Source organism: Vulpes vulpes, chromosome 8 (genome assembly GCF_048418805.1).
Source record: "Vulpes vulpes isolate BD-2025 chromosome 8, VulVul3, whole genome shotgun sequence".
In the NCBI taxonomy this organism is placed as follows: Eukaryota; Metazoa; Chordata; class Mammalia; order Carnivora; family Canidae; genus Vulpes; species Vulpes vulpes.
Genome location: NC_132787.1, coordinates 76,481,314 through 76,497,932, shown reverse-complemented (window position 1 = coordinate 76,497,932; position 16,619 = coordinate 76,481,314). Strand labels below are relative to the sequence as shown.

The 16,619-nt window shown below is 42.8% G+C and overlaps 1 protein-coding gene across 5 annotated transcripts in view; it reads left to right on the top strand.

Moving 5' to 3' along the window:
* The window catches only part of ACOXL (acyl-CoA oxidase like), a 348,114-nt gene that overhangs the window by 41,376 nt on the left and 290,119 nt on the right, over window positions 1-16,619 (top strand). For all 5 annotated transcript variants that reach the window (XM_072767158.1, XM_072767157.1, XM_072767160.1 and 2 more), the window contains exons 4-9: window positions 1,307-1,393; window positions 1,744-1,842; window positions 5,180-5,294; window positions 6,467-6,553; window positions 8,560-8,632; window positions 12,491-12,623. In XM_072767158.1, coding sequence (XP_072623259.1) covers window positions 1,307-1,393; window positions 1,744-1,842; window positions 5,180-5,294; window positions 6,467-6,553; window positions 8,560-8,632; window positions 12,491-12,623 — 594 coding nt within the window. The remainder of the gene's footprint in view (window positions 1-1,306; window positions 1,394-1,743; window positions 1,843-5,179; window positions 5,295-6,466; window positions 6,554-8,559; window positions 8,633-12,490; window positions 12,624-16,619) is intronic.

Genomic DNA, 16,619 nt, shown 5'->3' with positions numbered 1-16,619 from the left:
AATAAATTATTAGGGCTACATCAAAACAAAATGTTTCTCCACAGTGAAGGAAACAACAAAACTAAAGTCAGCCTACTGAATGGGAAAATATATTTGTAAGTGACATATTAAATAAGGGATTAAAATCCAAAATATATGAAGAACTAATACAACTCAATACCCCCAAAACAAATAATCCAGTTAAAAAATGAACAAAAGACATAAATAGACATTTCCAAAGATGACATACAAATGGCAAACAGACACGTGAAAAGATGCTCAACATCACTCATAAGCAGGGAAATGCAAATCAAAACTACAGTGAGATATCACCTCACACCTGTCAGAATGGCTAAAATCAAAAACACAAGAAACAGGTGTTGGCAAGGATGTGGAGAAAAAGGAACCTTCTTGCACTGTTAGTGTGAATGCAAATTGGTGCAGTCACTGTGAAAAATGGTATGGAGATTTCTCAAAAAGTTAAAAATGTAACACTCTACAATCCAGTAATTGCACTACTGAGTATTTACCCCCAAAGTACAAAAAGATTAATTGGAAGGGATACTTACACCTCTATATTTATAGCAGCGTTACCTATAATAGCCAAACTATGGAAACGGCTCAAGTGTCCACTGACAGATGATGAATGGATAAAGAAGATGTGGGGGATGCACACACACACACACACACACACGTATATGTAAAATGGATATAATGGAATAGTACTCAGCTATAAAAATAATGAAATCTTGCAACAACATGGCTAGAGCTAGAGAGTACAATGCTAAGCAAAACAGGTCAGTCAGAGAAAGACAAATACCATATGACCTCACTCATAGGTGGAATTTAAGAAACAAACAAACAAAAAAATGAGCAAAGGAATTAAAAGGGAGAGAGACAAACCAAGAACCAGATTCTTAATTATAGAGAATAAACTGCTGGTTACCAGAGGGGAGGTGGGTGGGGAGATGAGGAAAATAGGGGATGAGGGTTAAGGGGTGCACTTATCATGATGAAATAAAACAAGATGGAAAAAAAAAGAGTCATTTGGTGAGCTGAACTGGGCAGCCCTGAGGATGGAGAACTGACATTTTTCAGTGTTAGGGTGGCCCCTCCAAGAGAGACAACCATGAGCTATGTCTGCAGAGAGGAACTGGAGCATCCCAGGCAATGGAGGGGAAGGGCATGGATGCCTTACCGTTTGTGGGACTTTTGTAAAACTTGATGAGCTGAACAAATGCTCCTCGAATGGAGTTTGGCCAGGGGTTTAGTTGTCATTAACCTCTTGACTGGTGCTAACATTGGTCTATATTGTCCTTGTTTTCAGTGTGGAATAATTTATTGGCTATTTGGAGGTGCAGTCAGGAATCTTGGAAGCCCAGGACATGTAACTAAGTGGCTTCAGCCACTCCAGGTATGGCGTGTACCTCAGTAGATGTCTTCTTCTATGGAGAGCCTTTAAAATTCAAAGAAACAAGATGTGTGTGTGTGTGTGTGTGTGCGCGCACGCGTGTGCATGTTTGCAGAAAAAAAATAAGAGAATTAGTGTCAGCAAGAATCTTGTTCAGAATGAGAATTTCAAGACTGCCTTATAAAAGCTTGTGTTTTTTTTTTTATCATATTAGCTGTCACCAGGCTGAACTCCTAGTTTATATCTCCAGCTCACCTCCCCTCTTTCTCATTCACATTCTTGACTATCAGAGGTCTGCAGCTAGAGCAACCATCTGACTAGCTAATTCCCTTCTAATATCTGGTGAACTCCAGGAGCAGAAATACACCGGGATGTTTGCCATGACTGAGAGGGGCCATGGGAGCAATGTGAGAGGGATCCAGACTGAAGCCACCTTTGACCTCTCTGCGCAGGTGAGGATGCTGCCCATCATTCCGCAGTTCCGGGCTGTGGGAAATCTGTTCAGAACCAGACTCTCCTCCTTCCTGGGGCCAAAGTCCCCATATCTTTAGCTTCTACTCCCCCTGAATAAAGAAACTATTTACTTATTTCACTCTCCTTTGCAGTTTCTCATCTGATATTGGGTTTTTCTAAGAACTACAAAGGAATAAATACATTTTGAAGTTATTTCTTGGCATGAGTTTGGGTCAATATATGTGTGCAAGCATGGGGCATGAGTGTAAGTGTGGCTACTCAGTCTATTCTTCCCATTTTCTGAGTTTGTTTTTTAGAATCTGAATTTTTGCTAGGAGGTTTTCCTGACCCACAAATGCTACTTAGAGGTGATTGGGGTCTAGAATAACAGATTCAAGTAAGGGTTGTATTTGAATATGTTCATCCTTTCCTCCTGCCCATATGCTAGTTCTCTACAATAGTCAGTGATGTCCAAGGTCATAGCAAGAATAATGACTGACATGTATTGAATGCTCACTATGGGCCAGGCTCTGTGTCAAGTATCAAGTACCTTCTGTATAGTTTACCGTATTCCCTTGCAATAACTATCCCATAAGGTGACGGTAAGCCATGTCTGGTAATTTAGCATGTGTGTGCTAGACACCAGGGTAAGCACTCTATATATAACATTGTTTTAAATATCCTATAGTTTTCTAGGAAGATACTATTGTCCCTATTTTACAGGTGGATAAACTGGCTCACAGAAGTTAGGAAACGGGCTACGAATATGCAGCTCATGAGCCAGGCTGCTTCAAGTGGGACTGCCCCTAAGAGCTTGGCTTTCCTGCTAGTGGTGGTATGCTGACCGGCCATCTTTTGAGTTTTTGGTTGGTCAGTTTTTTCTTTCCCTAAACCATGATACTGAGGTTGCCTTGCTGTCATTAAAGGGGGAAAAAAGAAACTCCACCCCAGAATTCTTATTTCTTTCTTATTACAGTTTTTTTTTTTTTTTACCCCACAAAAATCATTTCCCTGGGTGGGTCCTATTTTCCCCAAACAACATAAATGATTTAGCTACTTGGTGTGTTTCGGCAGCTGTTGCCTTCTGCAGGGGAGTTGCAAAGTTGAAATCATAATGATGAGGAGACTCTGGTGAACACTCTGCCTCTGGTGGGAGTGAGAGAGAGAATAAGCCCATCATAAACTTGAGCCACTGAGAATTGACATAGCATTCATAGCAATGAATTCTCCTTCACTGCATTCTGTGTTTTCCCCTTCATTTCCCTTTTAAAATGTGAGAGCATATAAAATGAGCCTCTCTCCCTTGAGAACGGTTTCAATCTCTTACATTTTTTGGTTATTCATTGCTGTGGGTTGGCTGTTTTATTTTTTATTTTTGGACAGTGGTGCTGATAGTGGTAGGGATAATAAGAGGTAAGAGCGAGTTTTATTTTTACATTTTATGTTAAATAGCAAAAATAAATGGAACTACGAGCTCTCTGGTCACAGCTTTTTTTTTTTTTTTTTAAAGTGCTTTACTGCTGACCATTTTGTTGGCCTTCAACCACTAATTATGGTAGGAACCAACACACATGGTGTGCATTATTTAGATCCTGCTTCAATGCCAGCATTTTGGCTTATGCAAACTTTCCCAAATCAGTATTTTTGCCAGAAGTGACAAACCTCCTTTCCCAGAGTGTATCACATGTTAAAGGGGATGGATGGCCTCTTGTCTCTCTCCCCACCGGACCAGATCTTTTCTGCCAGGTCAATGTTACTGTGCTACTCCCCTTCCTACCCTCGAGGGTAAGGGTGCCTTTACCACATGTTTGTTTTTGTTTTTGTTTTGTGGTATTTTTGTTGTTGTTGTTACTGCACCCAGCCTCAAATAATTCCTTTCTTTGAGAAATCCTGACTGGCCTGATAAGACAAGGGCAGTCTCCAGAGACTTCTCTTAAAAAGATTCAGCTTGTCCATTTATGTTTCTGAAAAGCGCTTGCACATGTTAAAAGTTTCCTTGTGCAAACATATGTCAGAGAATGTTTTCTTAGGCTTCAAGAATGTATTTCTTGGCCAGCGGGAAAGTGTAGTCTATATACTTTAAAATCTGAACTCAGATAATTTTTACATGATCAATCGCTCGTTGGTTTAGTTCAGCCACATCTTCGATATTGTCAGCTCCAGTTAAACGTGCACTTCTGCTCTTTTGCCATTTCCCCTAGATTCCCCAACCTGTCCCAGGTACTCTGTATTCAGAGCTGGCAGTTATTGTCAGTTCTCCTTGACATGAGGTTTCAGGGTAACCTGGGTAATGAGCAAAATTAGAAGTAAAGGAGATGCCTGGGTGGCTCAGTGGTTGAGTGTCTGCCTTTGGGTCAGGGCATGATCCTGGGGTCCTGGAGTCAAGTCCTGCATTGGGCTCCCCGCAGGGGGCCTGCTTCTCCCTCTGCCTATGTCTCTGCCTCTCTGTCTGTCATGAATAAATGAATAAAATGTTAAAAAAATAATTAGAAGTAAAAGGGGGAACATTTACATTGTGATTCTATACTGGCTTCCCGAGAGGAGAAGAAAGAAGACCGAGGTTGAGCAGAGCCTGAAAACAAAAACCCTGCATCTTCTTAACCAATGTTAATTTCAGACTGTTTGGAGCTGGAATCCTTGGTCATATTATGGAGACAAACTGGGTGGCATATTCTAAGATTCTTTCCCTTATAAGGTAGAGAATTATTTACGAATGCTTCAGTTTAAGGTCTTACACATTTTAGGGGAACTTTTAGTTATTATATTCATTGATCAAGAAAATGGAGAGGCAGGATCTGAAACAATGATCCAAAGGCTCAAATGAGGGTTTTTCCCTTTATAAAAGTCAGAATTGTGTGGGCTGAGATTCTAAGGAATGGTGGGAATAGGTCATGGTTGCTTACTAATCTTGCTTGCATCCTGGCATGCAGTTTTGGCCTTCATTTACTTGCTACTTAAACAACAGAGCCATATCAATGAGGTAGAGATTTTCAAGGCCTATACAAGAGTGAAGGGCATGAGGAACCAAGTGATTTGTCCAGAAGGGGCAGTGCCCAGCAGATAAGATAAAACACACAGACATGGACTCATCCAACTAGGGGCCCCAGATCATTAGATGAGCCATCCTTTCTTGTGAACCTTGCTGGTGGCTTATATGGGAGAGGCTGAGTATATATCACTAGGGGCTTGGGGGTTTAGTCTGCTCTTCTGCTTTGAAATCTTCTGAGTGTGTCCTGCTACACGATGTGGATCTGTTTCACAGTATTCATTGCAGTGAGCCAAGGAATTGAGATGAGCCACCGGAAAGGAAAACTCTGTCATTCTTTTTTTGCGTAGGAGTTTGTGATTGACACACCATGTGAAAATGCTGAGAAGATGTACATCGGAAATGCGATGTATGGGAATTATGCAGCAGTCTTTGCTCAGCTCATCATAAATGGAAGATCACAAGGTTTGTGCTGGCACAGAAAGCTAGAATAATTTTCTTTAATCTTATGATTTTCCAGTAAGTACTTTACCTTGAAAGTGCACTGCACTGGTTTTATTTTGTATAAACTCAGTATCAACTTTATTTCTTAAATCTACACAATGCCTGAATTTATTATTACATTTTGGCATTACAGTAGTCCTCCTCCTTGCCCCCTTATCGATGGTTTTGCTCTCCACAATTTCAGTTACCTGCTGTCAGCTATAGACTGGAAGCAGATGATCCTCCATCTGATGTATGGTCAAAGGGTCAATAGTAGTGTAACACTGTCACATTGCCTACCTCATTCCCTGTATGTCATCTCATCACATAGGCATTTTATCATCCCACAGTGTCACAAGAAGGGTGAGTGCAATGCAATAAGGTATTTTGAGAGACAGAGACCACAGTCACATAACTCTTATAGCATATAGATGTAATTATTCTATTTTTTTTTTCAAATTTTTTTAAATTTTTATTTATTTATGATAGTCACAGAGAGATAGAGAGGCAGAGACACAGGCAGAGGGAGAAGCAGGCTCCATGCACCGGGAGCCCAACGTGGGACTCGATCCCGGGTCTCCAGGATCGCGCCCTGGGCCAAAGGCAGGCGCCAAACCGCTGCGCCACCCAGGGATCCCAATTATTCTATTTTTAAAAAATATTTTATTTATTTATTCATGAGAGGCACACAGAGAGGCAGAGAAGGAGAGGGAGAAGTAGGCTCCCTCTGGGAGCCTGATGCAGAACTTGATCCTGGGGCCCCAGGACCATGACCTGAGCTGAAGGCAGATGCTCAACCACTAAGCCACTCAGGTGTCCCTAATTGTTCTATTTTATTATATACTATTGTTGTCCATTTCTTACTGTGCTTGATTTATAGATTAAACATGATTGTAGGTATGCAGATAAAGGAAAAGACTTGGCATACCTAGGGTTCAGGACTATCTATGGTTTCAGGCATCTACCAGGGTCTTGGAACATATCCCCTGTGGACAAGGGGGTATCACTGTATACACTATTATGCACAGTGCACAGTCCTAGAACTGACTGAATTGCAGAATCGACACAACTGTATACTACTCCAGGAAATGAATAAAGCTTTAATTGTATCTTTAGAAAAGAGAGTTTGACAACTGTCTCTTTGCCTTCCTCAGGCCCCCACTGTTTTATCGTTCCTATCCGCGATGAAAAAGGAAGCTTGTACCCAGGAGTGACCGCTATTGATATGATGTACAAGGAAGGTGAGTCCCCAGATGACACTCCTTCTATCCTCATTTGCACTTCCTGCCTGCTCTCAGCCCCACCCAAGGAGAGTCTAACCTAACTCACCAAAACAGTGAAGGCAGCAAAGACTCTCTGATTTTGAAGACTGATGAGTCTTTTATGTCAGAACTGTTGGGGAATGTTGAAGATTGCCATTTATGAATATACATTGGTCTTATTTTCTCCCAGCCTCTAGTGTTATCTAGTCATAAGGCAGCTTTGCCCTGAGTAATTTTGCCTCCTCTCCTCTTCTTGGACCAGTGGGCTCTCAGAACACAGATTGAGGTTCTCTCTTTCTTGCTCCTGAGCCACAGTCTGGTTTTGGTGCCTAGGAGGCCCCGATGAATCTCTAGGACTGACTCCATGGATGAGTTTGCTGGGGCTCTTGTACCCCAGACTGAGTGGCTTAAACAACAGAAATGTATTGGCTCACAGTTCTGGAGGCTACACATCCAAGGTCAAGGTGCTGACAGGGTTGGTTCTTTCTGAGGGTTGTGAGGGAGAATCTGTGCCAGGCCTCTCTCTGTAGATGGCTGTCTTAATGCTTACATGGTCTTCTTCCTCCTTGTATGCATGTCTGTGTGCAAATTTTCTTTTTGTAAGGATGCCAGTCCCTTGGATTAGGGCAACCCTAATGACCTCTCCCTAACTTGATTATCTCTGTAAAGACCCTGTCTGCAAATAAGGTCATATTCATAAGTACTAGGGGTTAGAACTTGAACATGTGGGGATCCCTGGGTGGCGCAGCAGTTTGGCGCCTGCCTTTGGTCCAGGGCGCGATCCTGGAGACCCGGGATCGAATCCCACGTCGGGCTCTCGGTGCATGGAGCCTGTTTCTCCCTCTGCCTATGTCTCTGCCTCTCTCTCTCTCTCTCTCTCTCTCTCTGTGAGACTATCATAAATGAATAAAAAAAATAAAAAAAAATAAATATTTGAACATGTGAATTTGGAGTGGGAGACACAGTTCAACCAATAACATTGGTGAGAGCAGACCATACCTGTGGGCTCTGCTGGTTGTCCCCAGCCAAGGCCAAACCAAGCCAAAGAAACAGGTGGGAGGAGAAGGAAAAAAGAAGGAAGAAAGAGAAGAGGGGGAATAAGATGATTCTTTGGTAGTGGAGGGGACAGTCTCACCTTGTTCAGCCCCTCAGTGTTTATTGACCACTGTCACAGTTGCAGGAATGGGCCACAAGTGGGGTTGTGAGTGCTCTAACTGTATCTCTCAGGATTGACTTAGGCCAGGAAGGCCTCTTGAGTCAAGTGCTGCTGAGAGCAAAGGGCCCAGCTCTTGTGAAGTGGTTCCAGACATTTAAAACACCAGCAACTTCAGAAAGTCTGCTTTGGTTTCCTTGTAAGCTCCTAAGTGCAACTGTGTCCTTGTCAAGGGGTATTGTTCTAAATAAGGACATTTACTAAAGATTGTTCCTCCTTAGATTAAATCTTCCTAAGTGTGAGATGAACAAAAAGTAGACCCCAGACTCTGACAGGTGTCATTAGGAAGTAAATCAAGTGGCTTTCAAAAACCTTCTGAGGAGTTGGGTCACCCTAGTCATTCACTGCTGTCCTTGTGGCCATTTTCTCTTGAGTCTTTCTAGGCATTTGACTTCACAAATTTACCCCTTGTTTTGGAAAGGAAGTGCTAGGAGGGAGGAGAAATTTGACTTCTGTATTACTGGGGGAGTAAGTAGCTTTGCTGCCTTCACTGCATTCAACCTGACATTCCTTCTATTGCTTAGAGCTCTTCCTTTCCAAGTCGCAGCACCCAGATCTTCCACCCGAGCCCAGGAGCACAGAAGGCACAGTTCTTTAAGAAAACAAATACAGAGCGTTCCCATCCTTATCCCAATTAGAGAAGCATCAGCCTTCCTGGGAGTAAAAGAAAGTGTTTTGGGTTTTAGTCGAGACAGGCCTGGGAAGTAACAGGAATCATAGTTCTGATACTAGCATGGATTTGCCTCCTGCAGCTGTTTTCTGCTCTCTCTAGGTCTTCATGGTGTGGATAATGGGATTTTAATATTTCACAAGGTTCGGATACCAAGGGAGAACTTGCTGGATAAGTGAGTAGTTTTCACTTTAACTTGGATTGGCTGTACCTATGATCTCATTACTTTCCCAAGCTAGGCCTGGCACCTGGGTCTCATGGGCTGCATATCCAGGCTGTCTTCCAGCCACTACTACAAATTTATTGACCATCCATTGGAAAATGTACATAAGAAAACAGAAAAAAATTAAGGTTACCCAAAATGCTATTACCCAGACATAATGATTGTTATGCATACTTTAATGTGTAACTACCTAGACTTTCTTCCAAGCTGGTGTATCAACAGAGAGAGGTGTGTTTGCTTTTTACTGAATGAGATCCACTTATAAATTCTATTTCTTATAACTTGTAATTTCTGTTTAACATTATGTCAAATGTGGTTTTTTTAAGATTTTATTTATTTATTCATGACACACACACACACACACACACACACATGCACACAGAGAGAAAGAGAGAGAGAGAGAGAGAGAGAGAGGCAGAGACACAGGCAGAGGAAGAAGCAGGCTCCATGCAGGAAGCCCGACACAGGACTCAATCCCGGGTCTCCAGGATCATACCCTGGGGCCAAAGGTGGTGCCAAACCGCTGGGCCATCAGGGCTGCCCATGTCAAATGTTTTTATGCAACAGGAAACACATATACACATTATCATTTTCAATATTGCCATAATAGGCTGTTAAATAAATGCTCTATAATTTATGCAATCCATCCTCCTTGTTGGACATTTAGGTTGTTTCCTTAAAACTTTTTTTTTTTTTTGCTATTACAGACCAGGTAGTGTTATTGCCTCCTTTGTGGGTGGCAGGAGGTAAGGTACCACCTTTTAGCTTAGGAGGCTCTTGTAACCAGTGCTGCTTGGATGGATAATGTCAGAGGTGCTCAGTGTCATTTCCCAGTATTCCACCGATGTCAGGGTGGGTTAAACCGTGAGGTGAAGGCTACTTCTTCAGGTGCATTTTAGGAGTGAAGCTCTAGGGGTTCACATTACACTTTGTGGAGGCCAAGAAACTCCAATTGCCTTACTTTTCTCAACAGCATTTCATTTATCCAATAAAAATCCTGACCTTTAGTCAAACTGAAATCTGTGAAAAAGCAAGCAAACAAGCAAGCTCTGCATAGTCAGCTTTACTATAGATTTTCCTTTAACATTTCACTCTTTTTTATTGCCTGAAAGCTCTTGCCAGCAGATAGATGTCATAGATGCCAAAAGTTTAGGGAAAATGTGTGGGAAACAAACTTTAAAAGGACCATTCTGGTAAATTCTGCCCCCCTCATGGCCCTGGGAATTGGTAGGAAATAAAATGTAAATAAAGAAAGCATCTTTGCAGTTATCCTGATGTGTGGGGAAGCCCTTAGGGCTTCCCAGCCCTCAGGAGTCACCAGCACCCACAACAGCAGGTCTGAGCACCACCAGTCTTCCTCAGAGGCATCTGCACATTTTCTGGTCACTTAGCAGCAGCTCTCCACTCTGGGAGATGGAGAAGATGGAAGGAAAACCACAGATGTAGAGCTCCTCATATGTGACCCACCCTCATGAGATCTCAGGGGCCTGACCAGTCTGCCAGAAGCTAGATTCATTGGCTTAGCATTCATCCAATATACTATAGATTAGAAAGTTAGATCCAGCCAGAAAGAAAAATGATAGTGAGCTACATGGCCCATAGAAGACATGAGAATATGTAGATTTTTTTTGATAAGCAGGATTTGATTTTAAGCCATTCTATTGGCATATTAAGCTGCCCGCAATATGTCAGAGAGCAGTAGTGGCAACACATGTATTTTGAAGGAGGCGCCCCATTTTTGGGATGTTGATAAAAAATGGACCAGTAAATAGTTGTTCAGATTCATTGGAATCCTTGTCAAAATCCCAGTTGCCTTTTTTTTTTTTTGGCAGAAATTGAGAAACTGATGCTAAAATTCATATGGCAGCACAAGAGAGTCAGAATAACCAAAACAGTTTTGCTAAAGAAGAACAAAATAGGAGACTCACTCTTCTGATCTGAAAATTTACTACAAATCTACAGTAATTAAGATGGTGTCATATTATAGTGGATCCCCCTGAAAGCAGGTGGGAAACAAAAAAGAAAGAACAAAGGAAAAACCCACTGTAGTATTGGCATAAGGATAATAGGTGGGCAATGAAAGAGAATGGAGAGTCTAGGAATAAAGTCTTACATTTATGGTAAATTAATACTCAACAAGGATAGTAAGACAATTTGTTGAGGGAAAGAATAGTCTTTTGCACAAATGGTGCTAGGACAACTGGACATCCACATGCAAAAGCATGAAGTTGGACTCTTTTTTCATCCCGTATACAAAAATTTTCTCAAAATAGATCACAGATATAAATGTAAGGGCCAGAACTGTAAAGCTCTTAGAAGAAAGCATATGTGTAAATCTCTGTGACCTTTATTTAAGCACCAAAAGTACAAGAACCAAAGAAAAAAAGAGAAAAATTGGACTTCATCAAAATTTAAAAACCTTTGCACCTCAAAGGACACTATGAAGGAAGTGAAAAGCGAATGCACAGAATAGAAGAAAATATTTGGAAATTGTATATATTGTAATGTATTTGATACATATATTATCTATATAATTTGCTATATACACACACACACACACACACACACACACACACACACACACATTATCCAGAATATAAAAGGAACTATTATAGCTCAACAATTAAAAGACAAATGACCCAGTTGAAAAATGGGCAAAAATCTGAATAGATATTTCTCCGAAGAAGATAAGCAAATGGCTAATGAGCACATGGAAAGGTGCTCAACATCATTGTCATTAGGGAAATGCCAATCAAAACCACAATGAGATACCATTTTGCACCTTGTCAGATGACTATAATAAAAGAGGCCATGATAAGGGTTGGTGAGGATGTGGAGAAATTGAAACCCTCTTACATTGTTGGTGGGGATGTAAATGGTGTTGCTAATTTGGAAAAGAGTTTGGCACTTCTTCAAAAGTTTAAATTTTTCATATGAGCCAGTAGCAATTCTGCTCCTAGGTATTTGTGAAAACATTGATCAGAAGAGGATTGAAAACATGTCCACACAAAAACATGTACACAATTGTTCACAGAATAATTACTCATAATAGCCATAAAGGGGGAAATGACCCAGATATCTGTCAACTGATGAATGGAGAAACAAAATATGGTGTTTCAATACAAAGGAATATCACTGGGCCATAAAAAGAAATAAAGTACTGACATACCGTTACAACATGCATGAACCTTGAAAACAATGAGCTGAGTAAAAGAAGACAGACACGAAAGCCACATATTGTACAATTCCACTGATGTGAAACATCCAGAATAGACAATCCGTAGAGATAGAAAGTAGAGTAATGGTTGCCAGGGCCCGGAGTATGATGAGTATGGGGAGTGACTGCTAATAGTATGAGTTTTCTTTTTGAGATGATGAAATGTTTTGGAATTGGACAGTGGTAATATTGTATGAGTTTGTGAATGTACTAAAAACCACTGAATTGCACACTTTAAAGGGGGGAATTTTATGGAATGTGAATTATATATCAACAACAAAAGAGTGGATTGATGTGTGGTCTTCACATTCTAGTGTTGGTTTAATGTTTGTGGTCCTCATGCTTGTTTTGTGACAAGGGCCACTGCTTAGTCATGAGCTGGTGGTGGCATGAAACCTGCTTCTACTTTCCCTGAGTCAAGCCTTGGTCAGAATCTCCTGGGGAGGCTCTTGCCCTACCCCAACTCTGATGTCTCAGGGTGGTTCCTGCATCTGGAAACCCTGTGTATGCATACGGCACTATTTCTAGTGGGGCCATGTTCTTCCTCTGTGTTAACTCTACCCCCTTTTCCACCTACCTCTTCCTTCCCATAGGTTTGGTTCTGTGGCTCCAGATGGGCAATACCATTCACCTATTAAGAACAAGAGTGCAAGATTCAATGCGATGCTGGCAGCGCTGACTCCTTCGAGATTAGCTGTGACTTTCCAAGCTATGGGTGCCATGAAGGTAGTTGACTCTGGTTTTAATTTACATTGCAGTTTGTTCTCTGCATGTTCCAGGGATGGGTAGCAATTTCAGAAGCTGAGCTTCCTGAGCCACAGTTGGTATAATGTAGCTAGGGCTAATGGTTAGATATGAAGAGGCACCAGTTGGCCACACACAGAGAACATTTCTGCACCCTTCTTATCATGGGATCCTATCCATCTGTATCTCAGATGTGCTGCTGATTATGGGGGATAGAACATAGGCATTATGGTGAAAGAGCCACAAAAGATGACCCTGGAGGGACTGGGTCATTCAGAACAAATGCATCTGCTGGAAAAGCAGCAAAGAGCTGACACATGAGGGAAGGCCAGCATGTCTCAGCTGAGTTCACTGGGGAGATTTGATGGTCATGTGACTGTTTGGAGTGTGGCATTCAGCCTCACAACTTAAGAGTCCATGAAACCAGACCCCCAGAAGACATCTTTAACCTCCCCTCTTCCCACACCTTTCCAAATACTGATTTGGAAAGAGAGGCCAGAAGAGGAAAGTTCTGGAAAGCCCTTCTCTTCTTTCTCTTCCTTCTCTTTCCCCATCTCCTCCTCCTCAAGGCTCAGCATTGTCTGTTCTCTGGGCCTTTTCCATCCCTTTGCATGAGGGAAAAGCCTGCTTTAAGCTTCACTGAGCTTGGTGAAGTTGGAAGAAAAATTAAGAAACCCATGAATATACATTGTAACTTGAATCCAACTTTTCCATCAAGAAGGAATAAATTTCATTCACCTGACTCCAGGCCTGGCCTCAGCACACAGTTTTCTGACTAGAAGGAAAATTCTTTTTCTCTCTTTTCCACCAAGTTGGTCCTGCTGTCTAGGAAGCCTGCTTGATAGGAGTTTCCCTTTGTTTTGCTTTCCTACCAATTGGTACAATTGTGATACTATAGACACCCACCCTGGGTAGTATTAAGCGAATGTCCTCATGCCCAAGGCACTGCTTCCTGTACTTGTTTTCTGGTGGTTCTTAAGGGGTTTTGAGTTCTGAAGTCTTACATCAGGAATGGCTCAGCTGGTTGGTCCCCTTAGCTGAATTGTCTGGCAAAGGAACAATATCCCCAGGGAAGCCTTGTGATGAAGGCAGAGAGATGAGGCCAAGGCTCTAGCACAGCATCAGAGTGCTAATGAAGACTTCTTCTTCAAGTCTGTAGAGAAACTATTTCAGCCATTTCAGGACTTCAGAAAGAGGCAAAGGGGGAGAAGTCATTGAGCTTAGAATGACATTGTAGAGAAGCTGGGACAAAAATCAGATCCGGGATTATCTGGTGCCTCGATGGCAGTATCTGCACATTAGCTCCTCTGCTGGTAGTGGCCTTGGGGTGTCTCTGAGGAGAGCTCTCAGTGAACATGAAAGCACTTGCTCCTGGCTATAAAACAATGCAGAAAGCCTGTGCTTTATGTTTCTGAGTGGGTGATGGTGTGTGAAGGATGCCCACATTGCCATCAGCCCCATTAGCTCATCCAGGCTAGTAGCAGAGTCCTGAGGGAGCAGGCACAGGATAGCAGAGGCAGGGAAGTGGCAGGGCCTTTTGGAAGAGACTTGATTTTAAGTATCTCCAGATCTGGAACTGGAAGAGTGGGAGAGAGGAGACAGGGGGGCTGATTTCTAAAAGGCACTCATTCTCCATTCTACTGAACATTGGCAACACAGAGGCCTTATCTTGATCATAGAACAGAGACCTGAGGCTTCAAATCTCAGCCTGGACATGACTGGCAGTGGGGTCTCAGCGAATCAGGAGGCCTCCTTAAGCCTCAGTTTCTTCATCTGTAAAATGGACATTGTGAGGTAAAGCATGAGTGAGTAGAGGTGTGTGCAGTGCTGGCCCAGAGCAAATGTTTAGTAGCTCAGATCTGTCAGTGATGTGGTGCCCATTGCCATGCTGCTGTTACTGAGAAGATAGGAGTTAGCTCTAAAAAAGGAATAAATGTGCTTTTGTTGAAACAGATGTCATCTTGGACTCCAGGTACCAAGGTAGTCTGAAAGGTTTTGCAGAAGTACATAGTTTCCTTCTGATCCTTATGTATCTGAAGCAAAACAGAGTGGCCATGAGTCAGCACCTGCCCTGCCAGGAAGTAGATTTGCCCTGTAACAGGGAGATCCCCTCTCAGAGCCTGTGAGCCCCGAAGGCTGCATAGTTTGGGCACTGCCGATGTGGTCCAGCCGTGATGGACAGCGACCCTGGCCACCGTGATCTCATCGCAAGCTTCTCGGGCAAGGATGATCTCACCAGTCCTCTTGGCAGCTCCTCCTCTCCTATGGCTCAAACACATGACAGATGTTTTCTCAGCTGAAACCTAAGATGGTCCCACTTGTTCTGTTCTTGCTGATGAGTGGAAAAATGGATCCTTTTCTCCTACGTGCATTCCTTATGTATTAGAAAACTGTCACCGTGGCTCCCCGTGGTGACATTTGCTCAAGGCTGAGCATGCCCCATCCTTTTAAACTTTGCCCAGATGCCTTATTTTTCATGGTTATCTCTCACTTTCATAGTTCCTCAGTACTTTCTGATTTTTTCTTAAAGACTTGCCTTAATAAGCTTTCCTCCAATTTGTGTTCCAAGTGTCCTGCCAGGTTAAATGATTAGCAGGAACAAAAGGAAAAGGAAACGGAAACCAAGACTTTTGGCTGGGGTGGGAGGTAGGGGCTTGGGAGAGCTCTGTAGCCTAAGTGGGGAGGCTGGGAAGCCTTTTTAGAAGGGAGAAGGAAGGGAAGGGAGAGAAAACTGAATGAGAAAAAAATCAGAGAGGCAGACAAACCAGGAGAAGCTCCTAACCCTGGAAACAAACAGGGTTGCTGGATGGGAGGTGGGTGGGGGATGGGGTAATTGGGTGATGGGCATAAAGGAGGGCATGCGATGTGATGAGCACTGGGTATTATACACAACTGATGAATTATTGAAAATGACATCTGAAATTAATGATGTACTATATGTTGGCTAATTGAATTTAAATTTAAAAAAAAGAAAGAGGAAGGAAGTTGGGGAAGTCACTGGTGATTTCGGAGGCAGAAGTAGAAGGAGTGTGAAATATGAAGGAGGTCTAGGCCATCCTGTTGGGTTGATGTTGCATGTAAGTAAATATTTCAGCGTAAGACAAGCTGGTTCCCCATTTTCAAAAGAGTCTCTGTAGTCTTTTAAAGTAGGTGCTACAAAGTAGCTGGGTCCCTCTCCCAGAGTTCTGAGCAGCTCTGGTTGATGCTGGCGCCAGTGAGTCTGCATTTCCAGCAAGTTCCCTGGTGATGCTGACATTACTGGTTGGGGATCACATTTGGAGAACCGCTGCACAGAGCAGATGGATACAGTCAGATTTCTGGCCCCATCCCAGCCACCTTGTCACTGTTCTGGCCTCCTAGTTCCTCCATGGTCATGGCCCAAGTTCTTTTCCCATCTCCAGCACCTTGCATGACCTCTCACCCAGCCTTCTGTTCACATGCCATCGTGCTGCCTAGCCAGCCCACTCTCGCTTTTCACATAGTGTTCATGTCCCCGTCAGAGCTCAGGCAAGTGTCTCTTCTTCAGAAAGGTCACAGCCTACATGGCATCCCTCTGTCATGTTTTCAAGGCACTGCACTTCTCCTTGAAGTGTTTCTTCACTTCATTAGCCAGTTTTGACCAGCTAATGGTGTGATAGAGCCATTTCTGTGTCCTTGCTAGCCTAAAAGATCCATGTAACCAGAGTCCTGCTGGCCGCATTTACTGCTGGGTATTCAGCTTCCCACATGGAGTAGGAACAGAGCAAATAGGAGCTGATGGAATGAATGAAGAATGAATCAGGGTTTCCTGGATGGCTCAGCCAGTTAAGCATCTGCCTTCGGCTCGGGTCATGATCTCAGGGTCCTGGGTTTGAGCCGAGTTGGGCTCCCTGCTCAGTGGGGAGTCTGCTTCTCCTTTTGTCCTTCCCCCTGCTTGTTCTTTCTCTCTCTCTCAAATAAATAAAGTCTTTTTAAAAAAGAATGAATCAAAATTCACAA